At 46.9% G+C, this 24,377-nt stretch overlaps 1 protein-coding gene across 4 annotated transcripts in view; it reads left to right on the top strand.

Annotated features, from left to right (window-relative positions):
- Positions 1-13,126, top strand: part of DNMT1 (DNA methyltransferase 1) — a 68,935-nt gene extending 55,809 nt beyond the window's left edge. For 3 of the 4 annotated variants that reach the window (XM_090289534.1, XM_090289531.1, XM_090289533.1), the window contains 19 exons: positions 27-174; positions 1,394-1,509; positions 1,712-1,916; positions 1,994-2,127; positions 3,368-3,541; positions 3,706-3,927; positions 5,296-5,488; positions 6,563-6,647; positions 6,781-6,909; positions 7,060-7,342; positions 7,669-7,810; positions 9,090-9,256; positions 9,617-9,794; positions 10,435-10,630; positions 10,973-11,136; positions 11,360-11,476; positions 12,229-12,322; positions 12,577-12,675; positions 12,769-13,126. In XM_090289534.1, the coding sequence (XP_090145660.1) occupies positions 27-174; positions 1,394-1,509; positions 1,712-1,916; positions 1,994-2,127; positions 3,368-3,541; positions 3,706-3,927; positions 5,296-5,488; positions 6,563-6,647; positions 6,781-6,909; positions 7,060-7,342; positions 7,669-7,810; positions 9,090-9,256; positions 9,617-9,794; positions 10,435-10,630; positions 10,973-11,136; positions 11,360-11,476; positions 12,229-12,322; positions 12,577-12,675; positions 12,769-12,803 (2,881 nt within the window). In that variant the 3' untranslated portion in view covers positions 12,804-13,126. The remainder of the gene's footprint in view (positions 1-26; positions 175-1,393; positions 1,510-1,711; positions 1,917-1,993; positions 2,128-3,367; positions 3,542-3,705; positions 3,928-5,295; positions 5,489-6,562; positions 6,648-6,780; positions 6,910-7,059; positions 7,343-7,668; positions 7,811-9,089; positions 9,257-9,616; positions 9,795-10,434; positions 10,631-10,972; positions 11,137-11,359; positions 11,477-12,228; positions 12,323-12,576; positions 12,676-12,768) is intronic. The other variant, XM_090289532.1, reaches the window with a different exon arrangement.
- Positions 13,127-24,377: the final 11,251 nt, after the last annotated feature.

Raw genomic sequence — 24,377 nt, 5'->3', positions numbered from 1 at the left:
CCTTACTTATACAAGTGACTTTGTAGGTGTCCCAATATGGCCATGAAGGAGGCAGATGACGACGAAGAAGTGGATGACAATATCCCAGAGATGCCATCACCCAAAAAAATGCATCAGGGGAAGAAAAAGAAACAGAACAAGAACCGGATCTCTTGGATTGGAGAAGCAGTTAAGGTAATCCTAGAGCAGGCTCTCCATCTTCCTGCCGCCACCCTCCTGAGAAGCCGATTGTCACCTCCTGGCTTGCCACCGGGCCCCTTGAGCGGCCTACATCCTGCTTGCTTGCCTCACAAGAGGACCGGAGCCGGCTGTGAGGCCCAGGCCTGGGCCCGTGGCCACACACCAGAAATGTTTTGTTTTTGTGCCTAAAGTTGTAGATTCCTGAAAGTTCCGAAATGTTTCAAAACGAATATTTGACATAGTTCGAAGGGTGTTGGGCTGCTTCCCCTTCACAGCTTGTTCTGAAGAGAGTTGTCAACATCTCTGGTCATGGAGTGGGTGTCCTTGGGGCACTAGTAGATTGCCTCCTGGTCACTCTGGTCAGCTCCACATCTAAGGCTCTGTTCCTTGACCAAGCTGGAAGGCCAGTGTCCTCAGCACTGCTCCCTTGGTGTCCATAAGCCAGAGGTACAGTCGGTTCACTCAGCAAGCATGAGGCTTCTCTGCTGGGTACTGCTTCAGGTCTGGACGTGGCTCAGCCCTGCCCTGTGGTGCCGATGCTCCAGGGCGGGAGGACAGACGCGTGTGCTGGGCAGGTGGAGAGCTGGAAGGGGGCTGGGGCCATGAGGCTTTGCCAAAGAGGTGATGTCTGTGCTGAGACCCAGAAGGTGGGAGTGGAGCCGCCCCATGTAAAACTGGGGAAGAACCAGGGCAGAGGGTCTGAGGTGCGAACCAGTTTTCCTTATGGGAGAAAAGGAAAGAAGCCTGTGTGGCTGCGAGGAGTCGGGGATGAGATGTGACTTTAGGACCACGACGAAGAGCTGGGACTGGTGCTGTTAACACTGAGTGCTGGAACCTGATTTGCTGCTGACTAGCAAGGGCAGAGCTGACAATAGAGGCAGGTGGATGTTCTCCACAGGAGAAAGGCCAGTATAGCTTATGACTTCTTAATGAAATCAGTATGGGTTATGTCTTTAGATTTTTTAAAAAAATTTATTTATAGAAAGAGGGGAAGGGAGGGAGAAAGAGGGAGAGAATCATCAGTGTGTGGCTGCCTCTTGCATGCCCCCAACCAGGGATCTGGCCCACAGCCCAGGCATGTGTTGAACTGGTGACCCTTTGGTTTGCAGGCTGGTGTTCAGTCTCCTGAGCCACACCAGCCATGGCTGTGTCTTTATATTAAGTAACAACATGCAGGTCAAACCTTCCTCTGAAATAAACTCTTTGTTTTCAGACTGATAGCAAGAAGACTTACTATAAGAAGGTGTGCATTGACTCAGAAACCCTGGAAGTGGGGGACTGTGTCTCTGTTATTCCAGATGACTCCTCGAAGCCACTGTACTTAGCAAGGTTTGTATCCTTTCCTTTGCTTTACTTCAGCACACACTTTCTCTTGAACAAGTAGGAGATGCCTATTTGCAAGAATAGCAGTGGCAGCTCTTTGTTCTAGACGGAAACAACAAAACAAAAAAATATAAGTTCCCCCAGGAAACTCAGAACAGATCTGCTGGTGAAGTTAGAACTTTCTTCCCTTCTGCTCTTCTGACTCCAGGGTCACGGCATTGTGGGAGGACAGCATCCAAGGGCAGATGTTTCATGCCCACTGGTTCTGTGCTGGCACAGACACAGTCCTTGGGGCTACATCGGACCCCCTGGAGCTGTTCCTGGTAGACGAGTGTGAGGACATGCAGCTGTCATACATTCACAGCAAGGTGACAGTTGTCTACAAAGCTCCATCGGAGAACTGGGCCATGGAGGTGAGTGCCCAGTGCCCCTCGTGTGCCCTACCTCACTGTTTGGGATCATGCCTGACACAGCATCCCTGTCCCCAAAGGGAGGCATGGATCCTGAGGCCCTGATGGCAGAGGACAATGGGAAGACCTATTTCTACCAGCTGTGGTACGATCAAGACTATGCAAGATTTGAGTCGCCTCCAAAAACTCAGCCGACAGAGGACAACAAGTACAAGTGAGTGTTAGTACTGAGGCCCAGTGTTGTCACCTTCTTGGGGAGGACACCATGCTTCTGTGTCAGTCACTCTGGTTATTCATAGGCTTCCGTCTGGTAGGTTTGCTTCTGGGTACCATCTGACTGTTTTCTTTGTCACCCCAAAACCAGCCTGGCTTTGTTGCAATGGCTTTAGGTGTATGGACAACTTGAGCACAGATTTACCTTTATGAGAGGCTCTAGTGTCCAGGAGCAGAATTTATCTGTCTTATTTTCAGCTTTTTTGCATGTTCTTCAGTGTCTATACCACAGGTTTCATGTGTGTTCTTTCATTTCTTAGGTGTTTTCTAAGTGAGATCTTTGATTCCATTTTATTCTAACTGGTGGGTAACTGCTTTTAGGGAGTCCTGCTTTTAAAATTTTTTTAATGCTTAGTGCCCCTTGCCTTCCTTTCTAACCTCGGTACCTCACTTGCTTTGACTAAAAGTGGTGCCAGTACCTCTAGAGCAGCAGTGAAGCTGATGGGGCAAAGTCTAGGAGGAGGTGCTCTGGTGTTTCTCTAGTGGGCCTGGTGCTGCCTCGTGACTTGATCTCCATTTTTAAGGCAGTCTCCCACTCTCCTTTAAGGAATAATGTTGAACTTGACCAAATACCTTTTTAGCTTTTATAGAGATAATGGTATGAGCCAGCTCTGATATTTTGAGTTCCTAACCGAACCATTCTTTGTATTCTTGCTCCTGGTGTACTTTTCACCATATTCTAGGTTCTGTTTGTTAATGTCTTAGGGTTTTTATAGGAAATATTATACTTAGAAGTGGGATAGGTTTGACACTTTTTTGTGTTGTGTATATCTCTGGGCTTTGATCCAAATAAGTGCTTTCAAAGTATGAACATAGCTCTGGCTGGTGTGGCTCAGTGGGTTGAATGCCGGCCTGCGTGCCGAAGGGTTGCCGGATGAGTCATCTGTTTGATTCCCACTCAGGGCACATGCCTGGGTTGAGGGCCATGGTCCTGGTTGGGACATGGAGAGGCAACCAATTGATATTTCTCTTCCTTTCTTACTCCTTCCCTTCCCCTCTCTCTAAGACATAATAAAGTTTTTTTAAAAAGCATGAATATAAAGTCCAGGAAAGCCACTTCCTGCAAACACCTGTAGATATGTTTCCTTGGTCACCAGAGTCTTTGGAGTAAGCCAATGGCTGCTTGTTGGTCATTACCTGCCACCTCAGGGCCTTTCATTTTCTGTCCATTACTCCTTCAGATTCTGTGCAAGCTGTGCCCGTCTGGCTGAAATGAGGCAAAAGGAAATTCCCAGGGTCATGGAGCAACTCGAGGACCTAGATGGCCGGCTTTTCTACAGCTCCGCCTCCAAGGATGGTGTCCAGTATCGAGTGGGTGATGGCGTGTACCTCCTCCCTGAGGCCTTCATGTTCAAGTGAGTGCCACCTTGGCCCAGGTCAGGGCCAGGATCCTTGGGCCAGGACAGCGTTGGCCCTTATACCAGCTGTTGCCTGAGCCATTGACACTGGTCGGTCATACTGCATTACCTACTTTTTAAAGTTGAATATTCAGTTACGTGTAATTTTTGCTTCTCTGCAGCATCAAGCTGTCCAGTCCTGTGAAACGTCCACGGAAGGAGCCTGTGGATGAAGAGCTGTATCCAGAACACTACCGGAAATACTCGGACTACATTAAAGGCAGCAACCTGGACGCCCCTGAGCCATACCGAATTGGTCGCATCAAAGAGATCTTCTGTGTCAAGAAGAACAATGGCAAGCCAAATGAGACAGACATCAAGATCAGACTGAACAAGTTCTACAGGTCGGTGATGGCCTCTGCTCTTCCAGGAGGCAACAGGCTCTTCCAGAAAGACCTGCCTGAAATGGGGTTATAATGTAGCGCACACAGTGATGTTTTAAGAGTCAGGTCGAGGTAGCTGTTTTCTAAGTGTTGCTGATAATCTGAGTGCTGACATGAAGCAAATTCTATTTCATAGCCTTGCTTTTAGACTTTATTTAAAGCTGCTGAGCTCTCTTTCCAAGGAAATCCTTAAGCCTAAAGTCCAGACTGTGACAAAGGCAGAGGTGGAATGGCCTGAGGTGCCCCCAGAGAACCTTGAGTTCTTTTTTTTTTTTTTTTTTTTTTTATTTTGGTTTTTCAATTACAGTTGTCCCCTTTTCCCCCAATTTCTCTCCCCAACCCAGCCCACCCCTTGAGTTCTTTTTATGACTGCCTGCCCCTCCCAGCTCTCATCTTCCTGTTTTCCCCAAGCCCTCCTTCCTGTTTCTGAGCTTTCTCTCAGTCTAGACTTTCCCAAGGTCTTGGCTGCACTGCGTCTTTCTCTGGGGCCCTAGTAACTGGTAGTGGTTAGGAGCTAACCTGAAACTAAGTTATACAGATAGTTATAATGGCGCTTCACTTGGCTAATGTATATCAAAGACTTTCTGAAGTCCTTATAATAATCATTTGTAAAATGGGAAAGAAAGGAGAAGCCTGGCTCGTATCGGTGAGAAAAAGAAGCTCTAGAAATGCTTCTTAACAGGAGGCAGGCGGCCACTGTCTTGACACAGGGCCGGCCTGGTCTGTTTGGGCTGCAGTGGAGCCACGAAGAGGAAGCAAATCATTCAACATACTGAACTACTTTAACGTTTAATGTTCATGATCTCACCTATAAGAGGAACCTAATGAACCAAATAAGCGAACCAAATAGAACCACGGGCATGGAAACCTGAAACAGACTGAGAGTGACCAGAGGGGAGGGGGGAGGGGGATAATGGTGGAAAGAAGGGGGAGGGACTAGACAAGGAACATGTATGAATGACCCATGGACATGGACGACAGTGTGGGAAATAACTTGGGGTGGGGTGGAGGAGGGCAAAGGGGAGAATTGGGACAACTGTAACAGAATAACAATAAAAAATGGTTTAAAAAAAAGGTTTAATGTTCAGTTACACATAATGGTTGCTTCTCTGCAGCATCAAGGTATCTAGTCCGGTGAAACACCTACGGAAGGAGCATTTGTTGCAAAGAATCCCACTGTTTGTAGGGTCTGGTGCCAACTAAGGAGGATAGTAATCAAACTGACCTAACTGGGGAGTCCTGGTCTTTTCCCGTGGATTCTCTGAGCACCCCAGGAATGTAGAATCACTTAATTCATTGAATTGCTAACAAAGACTCTCCTGCTCACAGGCCGGAGAATACACATAAGTCCACTCCAGCAAGTTACCATGCAGACATCAACCTGCTTTACTGGAGTGATGAGGAGGCCGTGGTAGACTTCAGCGCCGTGCAGGGCCGCTGCACTGTGGAGTATGGGGAGGACCTGCCCGAGTGCCTGCAGGACTTCTCTGCTGGCGGCCCAGACCGCTTCTACTTCCTGGAGGTGGTGCCTGGGCTTGCTGGGGGCGGGGCTTCAGGCCAAACTCACAGCAAACACCCCCACCCCACCCCCCGAGAAAGCACTTTAATTATACATAGTACACATCTATGACATTCAAGTCTGGAACTTAATACGTTTGTTCTTCTTTTTTTTCCCCTCTTATTTTTTTTTATAAGACAATAGTTGCTGGGAAGATCTCAAATGCTCCTACTTTTGGTTTTTTAAAAAAGTACAATGATAAGTATAATACTTGTGTGTCCTAATGCAACTAAAATTTATTTGAAGACTACTAGGCAGCCTATGCTAGCTCAGCCAACGCCTTAGTGTGAGTTAGGGAAAGGGGCCTCTTCCCTGGGAAGACACAGTCCTGCCCCTCAGTCCCTTCAGCCAGTGTCTGCCTCCAGGCCAGGGCCACACACTGCAGTTGGTTCTGGTTATTGAGAGAGGATCCAGCAGTCTGTTAAGTAAGCTGATCACTTTTAAATTGTCTGAGCATGGCCTTTCCATGTTGGCAAACTTGACATGTTCCTATGTTTCCCCAGGTTCCAGTATAGATAGCCTCATCAGACTGTAGTCTCTTAGTGTAACAATTTTGCCTATTTTTAGAATGAGTTGTCCAGCCCTGGCTGGTGTGGCTCAGTGGATTGAGCGCTGCCCTGGGAACCAAAAGGTCACAGGTTTGATTCCAGGTCAGGGCATGTGCCTGGGTTGCAGGCCAGGTCCCCAGTTGGGGGTGTGTGAGAGGCAACCAATCAACCTCTCTCTGGCACATTGCTGTTTCTCTTTCTCCCTCCCTTCCTCCCTCTCTAAAAATAAATAAATAAAATCTTTAAAAAAAAAAAGAATGAGTAGTTCAGGCACTTATAAAAGCAGGAATCTCAATGTAGACCACATAAAATATTTGTATTAATGCAGTTTAAGTTTTTTTCCAGTGTAGTAAAATCAAGGTACTCTTATTGGTGGCTGTTTGCTATGGCTATAGTCAGGGAGAAATTAAGTAGATGTTTGTCAAATTTACTTGTTAAGAGTGGTCCAGTGTGTTTCTCTGCCAGACTATTGTGGTTATTCCCTTCCCAGGCCTATAATGCTAGAAGCAAAAGCTTTGAAGATCCTCCCAACCATGCCCGTAGCCCTGGAAACAAAGGGAAAGGGAAGGGAAAAGGTATGTTGTTATTCCTTAGGGTTCTTTCCAAGTCCATCTTCTATAACTTGGGATACTTATGTCTGTGAATCAATAAGGTGTTTGAAGAAAGCAAGTCAAGGCTCTGATTTAATTTGTGGCCTCTCTTCTCCAGGGAAAGGCAAGGTAAAGTCTCAGACATGTGAGCCAAGTGAACCCAAGACGGAAATTCAGCTGCGGAAACTGCGGACCCTGGATGTCTTTTCTGGTTGTGGGGGTTTATCAGAAGGATTCCACCAAGCAGGTAAAGGCCAGGAGGTATTTTCTCTGCACAACTAGTAAAACCGGACCAGCACGTTCTGCCTGGAAGAGCTTTCCAGCTCTGGTCACCTTTCTGACTTAAGAGTCTCATTCCAGGGAGTTCAAAGCCCTTCTTTGTCCCTTTATCTGTCAGGCATCTCTGAAACACTGTGGGCCATTGAGATGTGGGACCCCGCAGCCCAGGCATTCCGGCTGAACAACCCTGGGTCCACGGTGTTCACGGAGGACTGCAATGTCCTGCTGAAGCTGGTCATGGCTGGGGAGGTAACCAACTCCCGCGGCCAGAAGCTGCCTCAGAAAGGAGATGTGGAGATGCTATGTGGCGGGCCACCCTGCCAAGGCTTCAGTGGCATGAACCGCTTCAATTCTCGTACCTACTCCAAGTTCAAGAACTCGCTAGTGGTCTCTTTCCTCAGGTAAATGGGACAGAGGCCCCTCTGTTCAGTGCTGCCTACAGGTAACTAGACAGCCAGCCCTGGGGCTGCGGGCCTGGCTGTGCCAGGGTGAACAGTCACCGCTTTAGCGTTTGCAGCTGCTGATGGCATGTGCTAAGGTGAAACACCTGGCCTTTGCCTTCAGGAATTCACGGCTCCCTTTCCCCTGAGGAGAGACCTCAAGGATTGGGAGGGTCCGTTTCTAGATAGCCAAACATCAACCATTTGGGAGTGGCTTTTGGTAGAGCAGGTCCTTTTAAAATCTCAATCCAAATAGTGACTCTCGTGGTCTCTCCTGCCTCCCACAGCTACTGTGACTACTACCGGCCACGGTACTTCCTCCTGGAGAATGTCAGGAACTTCGTCTCCTTCAAGCGCTCCATGGTCCTAAAGCTCACGCTTCGCTGCCTGGTCCGCATGGGCTATCAGTGCACCTTTGGCGTGTTGCAGGTGGGGCTCCCATGGAGTGGGGCAAAGGTGGGTGGATGAATGTGGGTGGGAGGAGGGTCATCGGCCCTGGGCTGACTGCAGCAGACTGTCTCCAACTGAAAAGAAGGCTTAGGGTCAGGCCTGAGGTGATAAATGGCTGTGCTGGTGAGGGTGGGGAGGGGGTGCTGGGGCCTGTGTCCACCACTGGGAAGCCCACAGCAGTTAGATCTAAAAGCTCAGAGCCGGTGTCCGAGCCAATCCACTTTTTAGGGGCTTCTCGCTCGAGAGCTGCATCTCGTGTGCCTGAGGAGGGACCGCATGCAAGGGGGCTCTTGGCTGCTTTGTTTCCAGCTCATTTTCCTCAATAGGGAATGGAGGTGGCCAAGTATGATGCTCTGGGCAGCAGTCAGATCTCACAGAGGGGTGGTTGAGGCCAGGTTGGCAGAACCACACATAGACCAAACTGTTAAAAGGATAAAAAATGAGTGTTTCCTCTGGGTTGCGCTCCAGGTGGCTACCGGTGGCTCTGAAGGCAGGGGTAGTGATCTGGAATGGAGCAGGCCTTACCCAAAATCAGCCACTCTGTGTGTATCCACGTAGTTGTTGTTGGCATAACTAACACGGAGATGACTGTCTACACGGTTAGCTGGAAAGCCGTGAGTGAGTGAGTGGGTTCCAGAGTCCCACGGCTGCCCCCGGTTCAGCCCCTGTGGTATCCAGGCTCACTGGTCCAGCCTGGTTGGGAGCTGTGTTCTGTCCCTGTGACCACAGGCTGCCAAGTAGGTGGCTGGGCTCTGCAGTCTCTTCTGGCCTCTCCTCCCCAAGTGCTGAGACATGGGGTTCCTTGTAGTGAGTGCTCTGTAAAGGACTGGCTAGATCCCCAGTGGAGTTCATTCCATTTTCTCCAGTGGCCATCACATGGAATCCTAGGTTCTTTCACCCGGTCTTACTTTTTTAAGAATTGATCTTAGAGGGAGAGAAAGGGGCGGGAAGAGAGAGAAACAATTGATTTGTTGTTCTACTTATTTAGGTATTCATTGGTTGATTCTTGTATGTATCCTGACTGGGGATTAAATCTACAACCTTGGCATATTGGGATGATGCTTTAACCAGCTGAGTACCCAGCTAGAGCTGGTCTCACTTCTTGTCAGGAGTAAACCTGCTAGGTTAATTCGGTGTTTTCTGGGTGAGCTGTGCACCAGCCAGCTGCTCCAGAAAGTGGGGTATCGCTGAGCCCAGACCTTGATTTGGCCACTTGGAGGGTCAGTTGACCCTGTGTATATGGCTCTCCTATGCACAGGCTGGTCAGTACGGTGTGGCCCAGACACGGAGGCGAGCCATTATCCTGGCTGCAGCCCCTGGGGAGAAGCTCCCCCTATTCCCAGAGCCGCTGCACGTGTTTGCACCCCGGGCCTGCCAGCTGAGCGTCGTGGTGGACGACAAGAAGTTTGTCAGCAACATAACCAGGTAGGAGCCCCCGCTCACCCTGCTGTGTCATGGTGTTTGTGAGCATTGCCCGGGGAAGTTTGGCGTTGGCACTTTGCCACCTCCAGTGTCATGTTCTGACCCCCAAGTAAGCACTGCGTACAAAGCAGCAGCCAGGCACCTGGCACAGTCATGAGCAAAGCCCAGCGATAGCTGCCTCCGTCCAGATGGAGTTAAGAAGAACGCTGCCCATGTGACCTCAGGCAACCCTTTGACCTCTGAGCTAGGTTTTCCTCTCTGGAGGGGGCAGTGCCAGCAGTCAGGGGATGGCAGCTGTGATTCGAGGAATAGTGGCTGTATGCGTCCCCAGAAGTGTCGACTGTCTGCCATGCTCTGTTGCAGGCTGAGCTCAGGTCCCTTCCGAACCATCACCGTGCGTGACACGATGTCTGACCTTCCTGAGATCCGGAACGGAGCTTCAGCCCTGGAGATATCCTACAACGGGGAGCCTCAGTCCTGGTTCCAGAGGCAGCTCCGGGGCTCCCAGTACCAGCCCATCCTCAGGGACCACATCTGTAAGGTAACAGCACCCAACGGGCAGGTGGGGCTCCTTCCAGCAGCCTCCCAGGAACAACAGGCCTGGGGAAGCCCAGCCCAGTCCCTCTGTAGCTTCTTCTCTGTTCTTGGCCTCTAGTCCAGACCACTGTCACCTTGGCTGGCCCCCAGCCTCGCTTCCTCCTGCTTCTTGCCCCCACTGCCCGTGCCCCCCACAGCAGCGTGTAGCCATGTAAAGTATCAAACAGCTTTTTCTTTCTGTGGAATAGGCCCGTAGCGGTGTGTCTGGTCCCTGCCCCCTCTGACCTGCCTCGCTGCTCCTGTTCTCTGCGTGTTGTCCCCAAAGTGCCAAACCTGGCCTTTTGCTCCCTCAGCTGCTGCTGCTGCTCACACCGCAGGCCTCAGCTTGGGCGTCCTCCCTATACTTGCACTAAAGCTGTTGCTTCACCTGTCCCCCCATGTTATTCCTCATCCCTGCTCTGTCTTCTCAGCACATATGGGGTCCCCAAACTGTCCGTTTGGGTAACTTATCTGCCCAAATGGGAGATAAGCCCCTTGAGGATTCCTGGTTACTGCGGTGTCCCCAGTGCCTAGAGCCGTGTGCCCAGCCCGCTGCAGACCCTCCCGAGGCTGGGTGACAGCTGAGCCTTGCCATGCCCTTTCAGGACATGAGTGCCTTGGTGGCTGCCCGCATGCGGCACATCCCTTTGGCACCGGGCTCAGACTGGCGTGACCTGCCGAACATCGAGGTGCGGCTTTCCGATGGCACCATGGCCAGGAAGCTGCGCTACACCCACCATGACAAGAAGAACGGCTGCAGCAGCAGCGGGGCCCTCCGAGGGGTCTGCTCCTGTGCGGAAGGTGGGACCCCTGTGTGTGCCCCGGGTGTAGCTTCCCCTGAGTTCGTCGTGAAGCCCTGGGCCCTCGGGCCCTGAGCCCCCGCGGCAGCCTGTCGGCCCAGGCGCAAGAGCACTGTTCCCTGGGGCTCCCCAGCGGGACATACGGGCCCTGCTGCTGACTAACCCCGTGGCCCTGGGCAGGGCACACATGCGAAGCCTGGTGTCCCCTGGTAAAAGCCGTGCCCGGGGAACAGGCACTGTTGGCTGCTGTGTCCCTGGATGGGCTCTGAATGCTACAGGTGCCTCTCTGGGCCTCTCTCCTGCTCTGTGGCCCCAGCCTCATTGCAGCCCTCTCTCCAAGCAGGCAAAGCCTGTGATTCCACGGCCAGGCAGTTCAACACCCTCATCCCCTGGTGCCTGCCCCACACCGGCAACAGGCACAACCACTGGGCTGGCCTCTATGGACGGCTGGAGTGGGATGGCTTCTTCAGCACGACTGTCACCAACCCCGAGCCCATGGGCAAGCAGGTAGGATGGAGGACCCAGGACAGGCCTGGGAAGGAGACAAAGGCACAGGCTGAGCAGGTGGCGGTAGCTTGTCAGGAGTTAGCACCCCTGACCTCCTGCCTCAGTGCCGACGGAGGTGGGCCCCTGGTGGAGGCCTGCGGCTGGACTCTGCCATGGCGCAGTCTGGACCCTGCCCACCATGGCAGTTCTCATGCCTTGGCCCCACTCTGCCTCTCGCCCCCAGGGTCGTGTGCTTCACCCTGAACAGCACCGTGTCGTGAGTGTTCGGGAGTGTGCCCGCTCCCAGGGCTTCCCTGACACTTACAGGCTCTTTGGCAACATCCTGGACAAGCACCGTCAGGTCAGTGGAGTGGAGCAGGGCGGGCTTGCTTCTCTGGCCTTGAGGGCTGGCAGGAGGGAGGCCCCTCTCGCCCCTGAACAGGGTAAAGAGTGGTTCCTTGGGGAGCACGCCTCACACAGGGACACTGACTGGCCTTAGCACTCCCAGCAGGGGGACAGCCAGGAAGGAGGGCCCCTGTCGCTGGGCTCAGAGTGCTTACGGGTCAGGCTGTCACTAAGCATGTTGTCTGCTGGTCACGGCTCTGAGGCAGACTTACCCCAGAGGAAGGTTTAAGTGTAGTGAACTTCAGAGGGAGCAGATGAAATACGTGGTGGTGAAAGGTCACTATGGTTAAGGGTTGAACTGAACCAACAATTCCTCACTGATCTTAGGGTGTTCGGTTCGCTTCTTGAATGAATGTATTTCTGTCCAGGGGCCAGTGGTGCCTGGGGGTTATAGCGGAAACTCCCGTTTCACCCCTCTCCCCAGTCCTGTCTCTGCAAGCAGCCACTTGGCCGGAAGGGAGGCATGTGGCTTTCATACCTGGATCTCTTGAGTTTTTCTGAAGCCCTTTAAAGGTCCCATTCTCTGTGGGTGGTTCTTGACATGTTGGTGTTTGGGGTGGGAGGACAAGCTGATTGGCAGGTCAGCGGGTCATCATGGTGGAAAGGCTTACGTAAGCGTGAGCAGGGGCCCAGTGTCCTTACTGAGCAGAGGCTGGCGCTGGCCCCAGCTACTCCAAACTAGGCATCACCCCCCCTTCCTTCCTGCAGGTGGGTAACGCTGTGCCGCCGCCCCTGGCCAAAGCCATTGGCTTGGAGATCAAACGCTGTGTGCTGGCCAAAGCTCAAGAAGAGAGTGCCTCAGGTACAGTGGGTTTGGGTGGGCTGGGGGCAGCCAGGGGTTCCTCTGGGCCCGGGGACTCAGGCGAGTCATGCACTCTCCCTGGTGGCCTCACTTCTCTCTGGGATGGGATGAGTCACATTTGCCAAGTGCTCAGAACAGGTACCCGGCACAGAGTGAGCGTGGGGTCTCAGGGCACATTCCCCTGTCCCTCCGGGTGGGCCTGGCTCGGGTGGGCCTGCCTCAGCCCCTAACCCAGGCAGTTTGGAAACTTCTAGGGGACACCTTTGAGCAGCACTCAGGCTCCCCGAATGTTCATTCCGAGCTGCTACAGGTTCTTTTGCAGTCAGCACTAACAGCGACGCCTGGGCATTCAGGTAGTTCCTGACTTTGTGTTTGCTGTGCGTGCCTGTTGTAGGGTGATGTTGTATATGTTCCCTGCAGTGACCTTCCCTTTTCTCTCCCTTCAGTTAAAATCAAGGAGGAGAAAACTATCAAGGACTAGTATCACCCTCCTGTCGCCCTTGTGTCTGGCACCAGGGATCCTCAATGTGCACTGATGTTGTATTTTTAACATGTTGAAATCTGTCAGTTCCAATGTGTTGTACACGGTGTTTGTGGCCTTGGCTGACATGAAACTGTTCTGTAAGGTTTGCTTATCGACAAATGACTTAGTGATTACATTGTGCAGTACTTTGTGCATTCTGAATTTTAAAAGTTTTTTATTATGCATTATATCAGATCTACCACTGTATGAGTGGAAATTAAAACTTTATGTAGTTTTTATATGTTGTAATATTTCTTCAAATAAATCTCTCCTATAAATCACCTTGGGTGGTGACTCATGCTTTACAAGGGACTTCTGGCTGTCTCTCAGCTGAGGCTGGATGAGAATGGGCTCCTCCTTAGTGCTGACGGTGATCCCACAAGAGACATTTGTATGAAGTTAGATCACTTCATGTGTCCCATGTGAATTTTGGGGGTGGGGGTTAACTTGTGTGGCTTAGTTCTGGCCAATGAGATGCAAGTGGAACTGTTGCGGCTTCATAGGCAAGATCGAACACTGAAGCAGTGTGTAAAGTAAGCAGAGTTTATTGCTGGTGATCGGCTGAGGCCTGAGGAGGTATCTTAACAAAGCTCCTCGTTGAATGGGTTTTAGGGCAGGGCTTATATAGGGGGTTTGCTTCTTTGTTTCTCCTTTGGTGGGAAGCAGCCTTGGGAAGCGGGGGCTGGGCAGGGCTGCAGGAATGTCTTGGCAGTAACAGGAACAGAAATCCGCAAGGCCATAAGGTTATCTTTAGCTGCAGCTGCAGCCTCTTAGTTCCGGTTGAATTCTTTGTAAACCAATTATTTCTGCAAAAAGGCTAGACATTCTGTAAGACATAACTTTACAAGAGTTATAAACAAGTCACAAGTAAATGGAAGGAGATAGGGATTATGGGAAGGAGCTGAGCTGGGGCCTCTTAGCTTGTAAATCACCAAGCCGCTGTAACATTCCCCCCTTCCAGTTCCCTGACAATACCTTTTAGCAGACCTTTACAACTTTTTACAGAGAATAGCTGATGCCCCTACAGAACTTGCTAGTGTGGCTTTCAGAAAGGTCTTTTAAAGTAATCATCTTAGGTGGCCTAACCCATGGCCTTGTACGTGTTCTTTGGAGTGGGCTATGATGCCTGGCAGTGCAGCAGCCATCTTGTGACCATGAGGTCAGAAGCCCCTTGCAGTCGATGGCGGAGCAAGAAGAGAGCAGTTAGAGCCCTGGCCTACCACCCTGAGGCAGACTCCTTATTTGCTTAAGAATCTGCTAGGGGGGCTTTCTGTGCCTTCAGTCAGCCTAAGTCAATCCTACTGAATTCTAAGATGAATAAAACTTTTTTTTTTTTTTTTGGTTTGTCTTTTGGGAAAGGACTTGCTATAAAATGTCAGCAAAGCACAAGCAGACAAAGAAATGTCAGTCTCTAGCTTCCATGACCCAGAGGACCACCATTAGATGTTAAGTGACAGCTGTTCCACCACCTGTATGTGTATTTTCATAAGTGGTGTCCTCGGAGGCACTCCAGCTGTAACTTTCCACTCAAGAAGTCCAGGAGTATCAGTCATGAGACTAGAGGACTAAATATAGTTCAAATGCAAAATTTACTGAGTTCCTTATAATAAGTAGTTAGGTGTTTGCGTCTTTTTGCTGCAAACAAACGGTGCTTCACTGAACATTCTGTACATTCTCTTCTGTCATCTCCTTTGAGGAAATATCTCAAGAGGTTCTGAGACAATTGAGTATGAAAGTTTTTATATTTCCATTTCAGAACATGTGGCCGACCTCCCCCCTGGAGAGGCTTTCGCACTGTCCCTGCAACAATGTGAACTTTCCTTTAGCCTGCCTGGCTTTTACCCCTTTAGTCCTTGTCAAGGGGAGAGTGAAAGCCTATAGCATTTTTTAGGAGAGGCTCAACGCCCGTGTGTCTGGTGGCCACCGGACACTGTTCCTTCTCTGTGGTGACACGTGACTTTGTCTTCGCTGGGAGCTGCTCTGGCATCAGTTTTTACCTCTGCTTGTGTTCCTTTCACCTTGAGCCAACCCATCTTTGTCATATTGAGATTTTTTTGGGGGGGGGGTTAGGTTTATAGTTGTCTGCCTTTTGTTTTTTCAGAGCCTATTTAGAAAGGCCTCCCCTGCCCCCAATCACACGCTTGTGTTCCATTTTTCTGTGACATCCCACTTTAACCTGTGAACCACTTTTGTAAGGAGGAAAACTGGCATCTTGGCTTAGTTTTTGAATGAGTAACAAACGCACATGGTGAATGCAGTAGCTCGAGATGGTATCTGGTAAGATTTCCTCATCAGAGATTTTTTTTAGCTATACCTTCTGCCTTTTTTAAAGCTAAAACTCATAAAACTTATGCTGTGAGTATAGTGGAAAATATGCTCTCTTCTCTGCATCCCAGGCACCTCTAACCAACTGAATCCTGATCTCCGTCCAGTCATTCTGTGCCTGATGGCAAACTCATGTCTCCCCTCTCTACTACAGATGATGGCATTGATTAAAACTGTTTTGTGCCTTGAAGGTTGTTCTACCTAGGAATGGTTCCCTATTTTTTTAATCTGAAATGCACAGGTCCTGAATATATGGCTTGAATTTTGATAAAGGAATACAACCCAGTAACTCATATTCTTATCACGCCTATAAGACGTTTCCATCATCCCATTAATTGCTCCCCTTCCCCACCAACAGGCGCCTCTGGTCCAGTTCCATCTCCATCTGGGCTTTTTGTCTGGCTTCTTTCACTTGGCATGTTTTTGGGCTTCATCCATGTGGCTTCACAGACTTCAAGGGAAAAATTGATAATGACAAGCCTTCCTTTCTAAGAACAGGGTTGGTCCTTGTGGTTATTCAGCCATTTTTTGATATTCCTCATAGCATTTTAAAGTTTTCATATAGATATTGTACATTTCTTAACTTGATTCATAGGTATTTAATCCTTTCATTACTAATGTGAAGGGGATGTTATTTTTATATTGACTTGTATTGATTATTGACTTAATATATTGATTTTTTTTTTAAACCTAGCCAACTTACTGATTTCCCTTACTTTGTGGTACTTTCATAGTTGAGGTCTTCATTTCAGGTATATAATATGCTACCAAGAACAATTTGAGGATTCATTTCAGCATAGGGAATGGAAACCATGTGTGTTTTCTGCTGTGGTTCAGCCATCAGGCCTCAGCTGGGTGGCTGGTGAAGTTCCAGGGGTGGCCCAAGTGACTGGCTGCCTGTGAGGTACCCCAAGAGCACTGACCTGGGCCAGGCTTGTGGACCAAAGCGGGACCAATGCTGTGCTTGGGTGATGCAAAGGGAGGGGGTACAGATTCCAGCAGCTTCTCTTTCCTGGCTTCTGGCAGGGAAGTTCTTCCTTCCACCAGGGTTCAAGTTTAAGTTCTCAGGAAGAAAAACCTGGTGGAATTGGAATGTTGACAAGAATAGTGATTGTATTAGGTTGATGTACCTTTAATCAACGAAATCCACTGATGCTCAAAGCCTTGTTACCATTTGAGGTGACCTATTAAATGCCACATGTTGAAATCAGTAGAAGGGGGGAAATCAAGCCTTTATTCTGTTTCCAGCAGAAACTGTATTTAATGATAGCCAGATGGTGCTTACTGATGAGGAGAAAGCTCTGTTTCTAATAGAATGGCAGTTTATAAATATAGGCGAAAGAATAGAATCATGGCTCGTTTTGGGGATTTCTTTATTTGAGAGAGAGAGAAACATGGATCTGTTGTTCCACGTATCCATACAATCGTTGTTTGCTTTGTGTATGTGCCCCGACCAGAGATCAGACCTGCAACCCAGCCTATTGGGATGGCATTCCAACTAACTAGGCTATACAGCTAGGGCTGAGATTTTGTTTTTTTAAAAATCCTCACCATAGGATATGTTTATTGATCTCAGAGAGAGAGAGAGAGAGAGAGAGAGAGAGAGAGAGAGAGAGAAAGAGAGAGAGAGAGAAAGAGAGAAAGAGAAACATCAATCAGTTGCTTCCCGTACATGCTCCAACTGGGGATTGAACCCACTACCTAGGTATTTGCCCTGACTGGGAACTGAACCCGTAACCTTTCAGTGTACAGGATGACGTTCCAACCAACTGAACCACATCGCCCAGGGCTATTTCAATTAACTTGAGTATATACCTAGGAGTGGAATTGCTGGGCCATATAGTAATTATTATGTTTAAATTTTTGAGGAACTGCCAAACTTTTCCATAATGATTGTATCATTTTACATTCCCATCAGCAATGTATGATGTTCCCAATTTCTCTACATCCTCTCCAACACTTGTTAATTTGTTTGCTTTTTAAAAAAATAATAGTCATCCTAATGAGTGTGAATTAGTATCTCACTATGGTTTTGATTTGTGTATGTATGTTTATGTGTTAATTTTTTTATTTCTGAAAATTGTGGTAAAATTACATATAACAAAATCTACCATATTAACCATTTGTAAATGTACAGTTCAATGGCATTAAGTATACTCACATTCTCCACCGCCCATTTGCAGAATTCTTGCTATCGTGCGAAACTGAAACTGTCCCCATTAAATACTGACTCCCCATTTCCCTCCCTTGCCCCTGCCAGCATCCATTTGAATTTCTTTCTGTATGATTTTGTTTCCTCTAGGGGCCTCATATAATTGGAGTCACATAGTATTTGACCTTTTGTGTCTGGATTATTTCATGAGCATAATGTCCTCAAGGTTCTTCTATGTTGTAGCAGGTGTCAGTGTGTCCTTCCTTTTTAAGACTAAGTAATATTCCATTATATGAATGGACCACATTTTGTTTATCCAGTCACCCATCAGTAGACACTGGAGTTGCTTCACCTTTTGGTAATTATGAACCATGCTGCTATGAACACAGGTACAAATACCTGTCCTGTCTCTGCTTTCAGTTCCTTTGGTTATATATCCAGAAGTAAGATTGCTGGATCATATGGAACTTCTGTGTTTGACTTTTTGAGGAATGCCATACTAATTCTCATAGCAGCAGGTTATTTTTTAATGAAATAACTTTTAAGACATGGCTCTGCCCTGGCTGGTGTGGCTCAGTGGATTGAGCACTGGCCTGTGAGCTCAGGGCTCGCTGGTTCGGTTCCTGGTCAGGGCGCATGCTTAGGTTGCAAGCCGGGACCCCATTTGGGGGTGTGCGGGGGGCAGCTGTGCATTGATGTTTCTCTCCTCTTTCTCCCTTCCCCTCTCTCTAAAAATAAATTAAAAAAGAAAAGAAAAGAAAAGAAAAAAGATGTGGCTGAAACCCCTTTGCATGCCTCCCAGATTCCCATCTGCTTCTTCCCCAGGCACAGCCACCAAGAGAGTGGCCATGTCTCCTTTCTGTCCATGGTTCTTAGCAGTTACCACCTCTGTGTGTCCTAAACTTTGTATTCTGTGTCTTTAAAAATAATAAATAAATGCTATTATACTGCACGGACCTATCTTTTCTCCCTCAAGCATGTTTGGAGATTTTAGAGAAAGGCCATTTATAGAAAAAGTACAATGAGTTCCAAGCAACCAGAGTTCATGGTTGGTACTTGTTTCTCCTTTCTGTATCTTGAAGAAGCCTCTCTAACACCCTGTCATCGTCCCATTGACCATTATCATGCACATGTGTAACGTGCCTGTAGGCTTTGTGAATTAGCACCAATTCATCAGCAACAGGAATCCCTAAATTGGAGTGTGGTGAAGAAGAAAACTTTCTTCAGTGAAAATCAGCTCAGTTGTGCTACAGCTAGGCTGTGAGAACGGCATGGCTGTGAGGCAGCCCTGGGGCCATGCCCCTCTGGGTAGGCAGCTCTGCTCCTCACTGATCTGCACTGGTCTGTCCCGCTCTGCTCCTCAGTGTTTCACCTCAGCCAGGGAAACTCAGTCTCAGTCTTAGGCTAAAAAGGAAAAGTGCTCTCACAAAGCCAGAGGGGAGCTGCCTTGTGTAGATTGCAGTCCCCGCTTCTGGTCCTTGATTGGTCCACTTTCATGCAAATGAGGACTCCAAATCTTTGCAGTTTGATTAATCCAAGTGGCAGTGCCCTGACTGGTCATAAATGAGCTGCTCTGATTGGTTGGTGAAGATGTTGATGGGAGATATAGCTGTGCAGCTCCAATTGGATTGGTGAAGCCTCAGTTCTATTGATCAAAGTAGGATTCCAGAAACTTCTTTAAAAGGGCTGACTGGGACAGCAGAAACAGTGCAGGCAGGCAGTTCAGTGCAGAGGCAGGTAGTTTAGTGCAGGCTTCCCCCTAAAGTGCAGTTTGCACGAGCAGTTCCTTGTAGAAATGGCTGCTAGGCTCTGTTTTTTATTTATTTTTTTTTTTTTAATTTGGCATATGAGAGGCAACCATTTCTCTCGCACATGTTTCTCCCTCTCTTTTCTCTTTCCTTTCCCCTCTCTCTACAATAAATAAATAAAATCTTTAAAAAATAAATGCATAAAATTTAATCTCAGCTACGAAGAGCCCTTATTAGTAAGTATCTTCTTTCTCAAGGTCCACAGTAGACAGCATCAGACAAACCCTGATCCAGTACCAATTATTCTAGTCCCAGTTCTGGGGCTGGGCACATGGCAATAAGATGGACCAATACCTTCTACCCTGCCTCAAGAACAAGGCAGGCAGACAAACCCCACAACAAGTGAGGTGGTTTTTAAGAGTGAGAAATGCTACAAATAATTAGAACATTTGGGATAAGTGACACTAAACCTTGCTTGGTTCCCCTCCAAATTTTATTATTAAAGTGCACAGATCTTATAGGTGCAGTTGGAGTCTTTATACATGTGTATTTGCCTGTGTCACCAACTATCGAAATCGAAATGTATAAAATTCCTGTCATCCTGAAAGGATGCCTGGTGCCCTCCCCACTAAGAGATCATTACAGTTCTGATTTCTGCTACTCTAGGTTAGTTCTGCTTCTTTGAGAATGTCACACAAGTAGAATCATACGGTATCTAGCCTTTTGTGTCCGTGACATGCATCCACGTCATTGCATGCACCAGTTGTTTCCCCTTCTCCGTAGCCGTCTGGTATTCCACAGTGGGGTTGGGCCACAGTTTATTTTTTTGACCCTTCATCTGTTGATGGACTTTTGAGTTGTGTCATGGGCTGATTGTGTCCCCACCCCACCCCCAAATTCATATGTTGAAGCTTTAAGCCCCAGTACCTCAGAATGTGAGTGTATTTGGAGAAAGGGTCTTTAAAGAAGTGACTGAGTTAAAACGAGCATTAATCCAATATGACTGGTGTCCTTACAAGGACCATGTGAAGACACGGAGAAAACGGCCATCAACAAGCCAAGAAAAGAGATCTTAAAAGGAACCAGTCCGGCAGACACCTTGCTTTTGGACTTCTATCCTCCAAAACTGTGAGAAAATAAATATCTGCTGTTTAAGTCACCCGGTCTGTAGTCCTTTGTGATGGCAGCCCTAGCAAGCTCATTCAAGTTGCTCCTGGCTTCTGGCCACTGTGAATAAAGCTGCTATGAATGTTTGGGCATGTATTCTAACACGGCTTTTTGTGGACGTGTGTTTCCGTCCCTTGCGGAGAATACCGAGAAGTGGAATCCACATTGTGAGTTCCAGCCCTGAAGCTGATGCAGTTTGCAGGTGACGGCATACCTCCTCATGTGCATTGCCAGCCTGCTTCTGCTCTTGTCCCTGTCCTGTGGAGATGCTGGATGTGGGAAGAATGTTGGTGCCACCAAGAAGAACCTAAGGAGAGGGTCAGGGACCTTTCCCCACTCATCTTTGCTCAGGGTTCTCCCCACTGCCCTGTGCTCCCTCAGACCCTTTTTTACTTACCCTTGAGAAATACCTGACTTTTTGTAAAAATATTATATACTTGATGTTTTAGAAAAAGTATTCCATTCAGAAAAATACCAAGAAGGAACTAAAGATGGGGCCAAGTTGAAATACCCAGAAGCAACCACGTTGAGTGGCTGATGTTCTCCGGGCAGTGCATCTTCTCTCCAGGGGCAGTGCTTGTATGGATGAGACGACATTTTAGCTAATTCCTCATTCAGTGGTTGCGTACGTAGTGTTCAGTTGTCCAGTCCTTTAAACCAAACTGTGCCGGACACTTGCTTACAACTTAATGCACCTCTATGTGTATTTCCTTAGGCCAGTCCTAGGAGAGGTTCCCTACTACACAAGTTAGTGGGCATGCAAATCATAGTAAAGTACATTTATATATTACATCTCACATGTATTACATAAATACATACTGCATATTAATATCAAGTATATAAAGTAAATAATTTTATATTTATGTATATATTTATATTTAAATCAAAATAATGTTATACATGGTAAAAAACTTAAATATAGGAGAAAAGTAAAAAAAATAATCTTTTCTCCCTTGATGCTTTCCTCTCCAAGCAGGAGTCAGGGACAGTTTGATATTTCTTTTCTGAAAATAGTTTGAATATACCTAAATATCTATGTGTTATTAAAGATTTACACAAATTGATTCCTATACCATACGCCATTTTACATCTTGCTTCCTCCTGTTATATTGGAGATTTTTTAAACATGAGCACAAATGGATCTACTCCCTTAAAGCAACGCATGGAGTACACTTTAATCTCTTTTAAGTAGCCCCTACGAAGAGACAAATGGGCGTTTCCTAATTTTGCTATCATGAACAATACTGCATGGATATCTTATTCTCCCATCTTTGCAAACATTTACAGGTTGTTGTTGTTGTTTTTTATCACAGGTTGAACTATTAGTTGGATCAAAGGAAAATACATCTGTGCAGTTGAAGTTTTAGTTGATATCAAATTTCAATACAAAAAGTGTGCAGAATTGCACACACTAACAATGTGTGTGTCTGTTTTTCTACATCTTTGTTATCACTGGGTAATATCATGTTTTTAAAGTTTTGCCCATTTGTTATGTTGCTTGGATTTTGCACTTCTTGGAGTAAATTTGAGTAAGTGCACAAATGTTTGTTGGTCCTTTGTACAAACTTTGTATTTTCATCCTTATTTCCAGAACACCCTCTTTCTTTCATTCACTTTCCCAGTTTCCTGCCAGGTTTCTTGCTAATGTATTCCTTTCCACTCTACCCTCTTCAGGCTTCCAGAATAATCTTTCTCACAAGAAAATCTGGTCACACTGAGTTACCACTCAAAACATGTCAGTGACCTCACCCACACCCACAGCCTACAGGATAAGGAATCTACACTCTTTAGTCTGGTTTTAAAAGTCCTTTATAATAAGGACTTTTATGGAATATGGAATAAGATAATATGGAATAAGATATCCATGCAGTATCCTGCCCCAAATGCCCATTAATTGAGGACTTACTACATACAGGTGCCCTGTGGGTGCTGGGGCCCACAAGTGAACAAAAGAGGCAAATGTCTGCTTTCTGCAGCTGACATTCTAGAGCAGTGTTTCTCAAACATTTTTTCCATTATTGACCCTCTAAAGGAAAATATTAATTATTTTTACATTTAAATCAAATTTTAATCTAATTACATTCAATTTCTCCCTAATCATGGAAATTAAATATTTAGTAATAATATTTTACTTGGGAGGCTTGGCTTTGGAAGATCACAAGCCACTGTGATATTTGAGGGTTTTTCCCCCCAAGAATTAATTTTGGCCTCCTTGAGAGCTTTATCACTCACATTGAGAAGGCGTGCTCTAAAAGGAGAGCTGGACAATAAACAAATAAATGGAAAGATTACATCAGAGAGTCAAGAATGTTATGAAGGAAAGAAGTAAGAGTTGTTAAAAATGCCACTTCACATTTTGATTATTTGAACCAGAAAAGCTCTTTCCAGACAAGGAAGACTAGCCTTGGTTTATTTCAGCTTCAAAATGGAAGTGATAATTTCCTCCTCATAGAACCTGGCATACAGCAAGTACTCAGTCAGTGAACTTTATTATTATTATTAATTATTTTGTTATTTTTATTGAGGTATGATTGACAAATATTTATTTTTAGATTTATTTGTTTGTTTACTTTTTAGAGATGGGGAACAGAGGGAGAAAGAGAGGGAGAGAAACATCGATGTGAGAGAAAAACATCAATTGTTGCCTCTCGTATGTGCCCTGACCAAGGAGTGAATCCACAACCTAGGCATGTGCTCTGACCAAGAATTGAACCAGTGACCTTTCACTTTGCGGGACAACACCCAATCAGCTGAGCCACACTGGTCAGGATGACAATTAAAACTATTTAAATATTTTTTAGTTTTTAAATTAAAGTTGCCATATTATATTAGTTTCAGGTATACAACATAGCGATTAGACATTTATACAACTTACAAAGTGATCCCCCCAATAAGTCTAGTACCCATCTGACATCATCTTGCAGTATTATTGGCTATGTTCCCTCTGCTGAACTTGACATCTCTGTGACTGTTTTTATAACTGGCAATTTGCACATTTTAATCCCTTCCCCTTTTCACACATCCCCTCCCAGATGGTAACCATCAGTCTGTCTCTGTATCTATGACTTTGCTTCTGTTTTGTTTGTTCATTTGTTCTGTTTTTCAGGTTCCACAAATAAGTGAAATCTGTGTGACTTATTTCACTTAGCATTATACCCATTAGGCTCAACCATGTTGTTGCAAATGACAAGATTTCACTCTTTTCATGGCTGAGTAATATTCCATTGTATATATGCACCACCTCTTCTCTATCCATTTGTCATGTGTCTATTGATGAACACTTAGGTTGCTTCCATAACTTGGCTATTGTAAGTAATGCTGCAATGAACATAGGGGTGCATATATCTTTTAGAATTAGTGTTTTGGGTTTCTTTGAATAAATACCCAGAAGTGGCATTGCTGTGTCTCTTCGTCTCTTGCTATAGCTTTTGTTTTAAAGTCTATTTTGTGGGTATAAGTATTGTTACCCCAGCTTTTTGTTTTGTTCCCATTTGCATGAAATATCTTTTTGCATCTCTGTATTTTCAATCTGCGTGTGTCTTGCGATCTGAATTGGGTCTCTTGTACACAGTTTTATGTAAGGGTCTTGTTTTCTTATTCACTCAGCCACCTTGTGTCCTTAAAAAAAAATTCCTCACCTGAGGATATTGTAACAATGGTGTCCCTCAGAGAACCATTTAAGAGGCAGGGAGCAGAGAAAATAAGTTTAATTAGCAAGAAGGGAGGAAGCAGTGCCGCGAATAGCCCATCTCCGGGGTCCTAGGGAAGGAGAGGCTGTTTCATAGGGGGAAGAAAAAAGAAACTATTGAATTCAGTCGTTATCTCGCAGCTGTGAGTCTAGGGTTGATCAAGGCCAAACGGAGCTCCAGTTGATGTACCCCACTATCATGGGAAACTCCCAGAGAGCTGCAGGCAGGTGGGGGGAGGGGGGATGGAGTGGGAACCGAGGCCGTCAGATATATTTATTGACTTTAGAGAAAGAGGAAGGGTGGAAGGGGCAGAGAGAGAATCACCGATGTAAGAGAGAAACATCAAATTGATTGCCTCTTGCACACCCCCAACCAGGGACTGGCCCTGCAATCCAAGCATGTGCCCTGACTGAAAATCGAACCTCGATCTTTTGGTTTGCGGTTCAATACC

The sequence above is a fragment of the Furipterus horrens genome, unplaced genomic scaffold (assembly GCF_987537825.1).
Source record: "Furipterus horrens unplaced genomic scaffold, mFurHor1.1.pri manual_scaffold_10, whole genome shotgun sequence".
Lineage (NCBI taxonomy): Eukaryota > Metazoa > Chordata > Mammalia > Chiroptera > Furipteridae > Furipterus > Furipterus horrens.
The sequence above is the reverse complement of the archived record's forward strand: the minus strand, read 5'-3'. Positions and strand labels throughout refer to the sequence as shown.